The following is a 6162-nucleotide window of genomic DNA, read 5'->3' as shown; positions in this document are numbered from 1 at the left end:
TCATTTGGATGACGTTGTTAACATGGTGAACTGGATTTTTTATTGATTTGTTCAGAAGTTCGCAATTGGCATTGGAATCTTGCACTGGCACTGACACTGGCATTAGAAACTTGCACTTGCACTAATGGAATTTCATATTGGAATTGGCATTGCAAATTAGCATAATGGAACTTGCATATGCATCTGCTTGTTGGCAAACTCATGTCGTTTACCACCATGAGTTTGACGGGGGTGTTGGAAAATATTAGTACTTAGGTTTATCTTAATATTTGAGTTTTGCTTGTTAGTTTAGGATTTGGGCCTAGCCCATCCGAGTCGTAGGTTTAGTTTTCTGTAAATATAGTTCGTAATTTAGTTTAAGAAACAAGTTAGTCACGATGTAGTCTCTTAGGATTTTGTAGCCATTTCGGCATTCTCGTTTGTTTAATAATATTCTTCTTAGTCTTGTTCGTCGCGTACTTTGATATTCAACTAAACGAATGATCGAAGAGGTTACACATGTACTAATATTGGTCCCAAATCAATATTGTCTTGTGCCATATATAAAAAATCTACTGATTCCTCTTCCTCCCTCCAAGCCTCCAAGGTCTCGAGGCTTGAGGCTTTGAAGCTGCCCAATTTGTCAATCACTACTAATTTGTGATCGTATAATAAACCATATCTGATCACATGAAAGTACAAGTAGTCAAATTTTCTCATATGAACAAGCAACTAGTTAATTAATCTTTGTTTTTTTCAGGAAATTAATCTTAGCTAGTAACACCAATAATTGGTACTAGCTAGGTGATCCAAGTGAAGTGGACCAAATCATATGACCAAAGAAAATAGAAAAGTGAACCAAATTATTTTTGGCAAAAGTTTGACATGCATTGTGTCTGCGCTCGGTTGTTTAGGATATGTATCGGCCTATATTTTGATCAATATTTTAGTCAATGTAAAAATAATAGTAATACAATAATTCATATCATTCATAAAAAAATGGAGAAAATTTATCATTCTTACTCAAATAATAGTTATGTCAATTATCTACTCATCGGATTACACATTCATGTGAATTTTGAGTTGTGTTGTGTTGACGTATCATATCTAGAATTCCGTAATCTATATGTGTTTTTTATTTTTTGAAGTTTATTGTCTTCGGATAATCGGATACGTACTGGTATTAGGTTATATGAATGCACAGCAAATCGGCTCGCAATGACACAATGTGTGTATATCGATCGACCTAATAATTGGCGGATGAGCAGTAGATTCTAAAACATATAGAATAGTAATCACTCAATTTTCTCTTTGTGTGTTGAGGTTTTCTAAAATAATAAATAAATAAAAATATAGAATATTAAGCACTCAATTTTCTCTTTATGCTGCATCATCTCTATGTTCAGCTTTTGGGAAACATTTTGACATGTGACCGTTTACTAATTAAACTCTTGTAAAACCAATTGTTTGTCGTTAGAAATTAACTTGGGAAAGGGATCATCTCCGGATTCTTTCCTCCTAATCCATCAAGTTTGGAGATTTGGGCTATTGAAATTGAATCCAACAGTTAAAGTTATTATAACTTTTTAAATGAGTCCCTATTTGTAATCGTTGGATCAAATTTCAATGACTCAGATATCCAGACTTGATAGATTAGGTGGAAGGGATCTAGAGAGGATTCCATTCCATTAACCTGAGCCACTCTTTATGTGTGACCTAATATATATATTTGTTGCATCTATTATTTTTACAGTAAATTTTCACTTACGGTTTTTTATTTGTGGTAACCATATAAGAGTTTAATCATTTTGAGTGTCTATACAAATTATCTCTAGATCAATGTAATGGTCAATAAAGAAATTTACCCAAGTAAAATCCATTGTAACCATTCTTAATTAGTAATGAAATCGCTATCGCTTATGTAAAAAAAAAACAAAAAAAAAAAACAAAAAAACTTGAGCCACTTGATCATAATGATCATCCCCATTAAATTGTGACAAGGATTCGCCGGTCCCTTTGTTCTTTAGAAAGAAAAAAAAGAACCATAAGTTGAAAAATAAAGAGTGAACTACTAGAATATGGAGCGAAAGGTCAGATATAAATTTGCCACAGATCAATATTGGTAGTGCTATCTACACATTTATTTTTATTTCTCACACATCCTGGTTAATTTTCGGTGTAGTGCTATCCACACTCATTTTTACTTCTCACACACATCTCTCAATTTTCGACCGTATGACCGAATGAATTGAAGATGTACGGTAAAAATTTAATAAAGGTATATAGAAGGTAAAGATAATTGTGTGAATAGCACTGTCCTGAGATATTTATGCCTTTTGTAGTTTTGGTTTTCAATGATAAATTAGACATAAATAAAAGATGTTCTTTGATAACTTGTAAGAAGTTTTCTACCAACGCTATGGTCTTCTTAAACTCCGGAATTCTTCCTGCTTTGTAGTACTTTAAGTGTTCCCATCTAAAATAGTTAGACAATCATTCTAATCCAAAAAACATTTGTATTGCACCACTTCAAATTGGAGAACTTTTTTTGTGGGTCAGAAGACATCAAGTGTCAAATCACTTGTATTATGACACTTGATGTGCGGAATTTTATTTTCATCACCCAAAAATCTCTCTTAAATTGAGGTAATATTCTTATAAAACATGTCTATTCAGTTGCCCCTTTTACAAGCTCCATACCGAAACTCCTCCCTCCTGCCTTCTATTTAAATTGTCTTCGTTTTGAAAAACTTCCAACAAAACGTATAGTAGACGCGCGTGGTGTTTGAGAATAATTTGAAGACCAACGAGGGATCATATCCATATATATGCATGTGTGATCGAAACTAGCTAGGATATTATCTCACTGGTATATTATTTAAGTGAAGTGTGGAAGCAGAAAGACCAATATTATTGTTTTAATATTGAAAAGAATATTGTGTATATATAGATGTTGAATCGAGTCAGAGAATGATAGGGACATTTGGTAAGCCAGTCAAAGCAAGCGTTGCCTTCCATGGTGGTAATCAAAAGCAGCTGGCCCTAAATATTGTACAAGACCTGTAGCCTATGGCCCTCTATAGCCTATAACCTCTCGTCTCTCTGTGTTACACTGTTACATTTATCATATAATTGTCCTCTCCTCCATCGATCTCTTTCTCTTCCTCTCTCACTCTTTCCAGGGCACCTATACATGTAGGCGGTCAGTTTCTAGCCCTCTAAAAATTCCGTAGAGATATGAATAAGTTTTTCAAAGAATATCATATAATCAAGAGAGTAACTTATATAAAACGTAATTAACAACTTACACACATTACAGGATCGAATATTGATTGATTAATTACTACACACCTCTTCCTTTCTTTATTCTTTCTCATAAAAAACAAAATAATGAATTATATTCACACACAAACACAGAAGATTGGCACGATGAAAATATTGCTCTTTTATGATCGAAAAGTCATGGATTTGAATTGTGGGAACATCCTCTTTACAAAACAAGAGTTAAGCTACGTACGATAAACGTTCTTCCGACTCTTATAAAGCAAATAACCTTATTAGCTTGTGGTCGCTCTTTACACAAACACAGAGGGTTGTGAAAAAGGATAGCTAGGTTCGGTCGCTTTCTTGCTCTCACCCCTGCACTCACCCACGTGATGTGTCACCATTCACTTACATGTTCAAATTAGGACCCAAGAGATATCATCAGTTGCACAACTAGCTAGATGTCTATCTTATATATACATGTATATAGCTTTACCTAGCTATCTCACTTATGTGTACTCTTCTCTCCGTCCCTCGTGCTCTTTCTATATTTCGTATCCACTCACTCTCTTTCTTTCTTTCTTTCTTTTGCAACCCGGTACTACTACTGTGGAGTACGGTGACATTTTCTTGCTTGAATATGTAATAATGGTGAAGCAAAAACCAGTTTCCAGGTCTTGGTTCAGCTCTACACTAGCAACAAAGCACCGCCATCGCCCTCATCAGACTCTGCACTTTGTGTTTTCTTTGTAGCTCTTCATAACTAGTTGCGTCCTTTTCCTTTAAGGCTCTCTTATACATGTAGAAGAACAGTAACCCTCCAGGGCATCCACATAGTAGTCGATTTATTTCTTGCCCTTTCTCTTTACTACTATTGTTTGTGTTGTTTTTCCGGCGGTCAAAACAGCACCGAATTAAAAGAGACGTCATGCATCATCACAATCTTTAGGGTTTTGTGGAGCTAAAGAATTGTCATATACAATTATATATCCATGTTTCCTTCTAGCAGCACCACTAGTAATTCCCAGCTACCTTTTCTATGTGATGACAACCACACAAATGGTATTATTGATGATTTTCATCAAAACCCTAATTCAATATCATCACATGGTGGCCATCATCAATACTATTCACAGTACTACTACTCTGATGACCAGCAGCAGCAGCAGCAGGCACCTGATTTTCTTGAACACGATGGAATGCTCTTGAGCTACTTGCTATCTCAGCAGCAGCTCTTGATTGACAACTCTAGTACTACTAATGTAGCAACGCATTCCAACCATATTCGAGCTCACAGTAGCGCTAAAATAAGCATTGTGGATTCAAATTCAAACAAAACAATGGAGTTGATCAACCGTGCCGACCAGATCACTGTTATCCCGGCTGCAGATTCACAGATTAAGAAAAATAATGTGAAGATGAATGGAGAAGGAGGTGGAGAGAAAAAGGAAAAATTTGCTCGAAAGAGAGCGAGTGGGAAAAAAGACAGACACAGCAAGATCTACACAGCTCAAGGTCCAAGAGACCGGAGAATGAGGCTGTCCCTCCAAATTGCCCGGAAGTTCTTTGATCTTCAAGACATGTTGGGGTTTGACAAAGCCAGCAAAACAATTGAGTGGCTTTTCACAAAGTCAAAGACCGCCATCAAGGACCTCAAGCAGCACCTCCTCGTCTCACCCAAGGAGGATTACAGCAGCACAAATGGCGGTGCAACTGCAAAGGTGAATTCATCAGAGAGTACTACCGGTGATGTCGCATCGAAAATTATGGAGCCAAATAGTAGTGCTGCAAAAGGTGACATTTCTGTTGGGTTGGCTAGGGAGAAAAAGAACAGGAAGTTATCCGTGGTTGCAAGGGAATCGAGGGTGGAGGCAAGAGCAAGGGCAAGAGAGAGAACAAGGGAGAAGTTGATGAGGATCAGAGGGTTTGATCAAGATCATCAGAGTACAAAGCAAAGCCATAAGCATCAAGAACAACAAAACCCTAATGAATTGTTTGAAACAGCTGGAATGATGAATTCCATGATGATGAGCATGAATCGTCCCAACGATGGTCAGAAAATTGTGGGCAGAACAAGTAGTAGTTGTGGTGGTGCAGAAAGCTCGTTTTTGAATTTTGATTTTTTGCGACATGCAGAGGCAAGTGGAGCAAATTCTGAGGACTGTGATTTTCCAGGGAATTGGGGAGCAATCAACAACACCAAGAATATTATTACAGGTAACGTGCTGCAAGTAGTGCAAAACCCTACCTCATACCCAAAACAACAGAACCCTAGCTCAATTTTCGGGACCGGTACTCAAGAGCAAAACCCTAATTCAATTTTCCTCAACACCTTAGCCAAGGCTCAAGACCAAAACTCCACTACCTCTTCAAATTTTGAGATCAATTCAAATATTAGTACTTTGCAGCCCCTGTTTACTGGAAATTAACGAATCTTCTTCCACCTTCTCCTCCTCCTGCTGCTGCTATATATAGCTAATTATCAAGCTCAGTATCCGAATATATTCACTGGTAATTTGTGTTGTAGTGGATTGCTATCTTCGACAGTGCGAGAAAAATGTTTTCAGGCATCTCTCTAAACTTTATTCGAATGTATTGTTAGAAAATGTAATTTGAAGATGTCGTAATTTCTTGAATTTATAAAAACATTTGTGCAATACAGTGTCAGGTACTATAATAATTTGATTGGAGATTTTATGTTATGCTAGCATCGTTGTGATTTTATATTTTCTGATCATCGTCGTTACTTTCCGTAATATAACTGAAATAGTATGCTAGCATATATATAGTACATCTTCGATCATTGATCATTTAGGAAAATAGTGTTGCAGTAATTCAGTTTTTCCCTAAAATTGCAAGGGAAGACAATCACATAGACATATAAAATAAAACTGGAAAATAAGAGTAAACTTTACTATA

At 36.3% G+C, this 6162-nt stretch overlaps 1 protein-coding gene across 1 annotated transcript; it reads left to right on the top strand.

The window, feature by feature from the left end:
- The first annotated feature begins 4054 nt into the window (after positions 1-4054).
- Positions 4055-5688, top strand: LOC137736658 (transcription factor TCP18). Its single transcript, XM_068475894.1, has one exon. The coding sequence runs from the start codon at positions 4236-4238 to the stop codon at positions 5670-5672; it is 1437 nt and encodes a 478-aa protein (XP_068331995.1). The 5' UTR covers positions 4055-4235; the 3' UTR covers positions 5673-5688.
- Positions 5689-6162: the final 474 nt, after the last annotated feature.

The sequence above is a fragment of the Pyrus communis genome, chromosome 6, assembly GCF_963583255.1.
Source record: "Pyrus communis chromosome 6, drPyrComm1.1, whole genome shotgun sequence".
Lineage (NCBI taxonomy): Eukaryota > Viridiplantae > Streptophyta > Magnoliopsida > Rosales > Rosaceae > Pyrus > Pyrus communis.
Note: the sequence above shows the minus strand (reverse complement) of the source record. Positions and strands in the feature narration are given on the sequence as shown.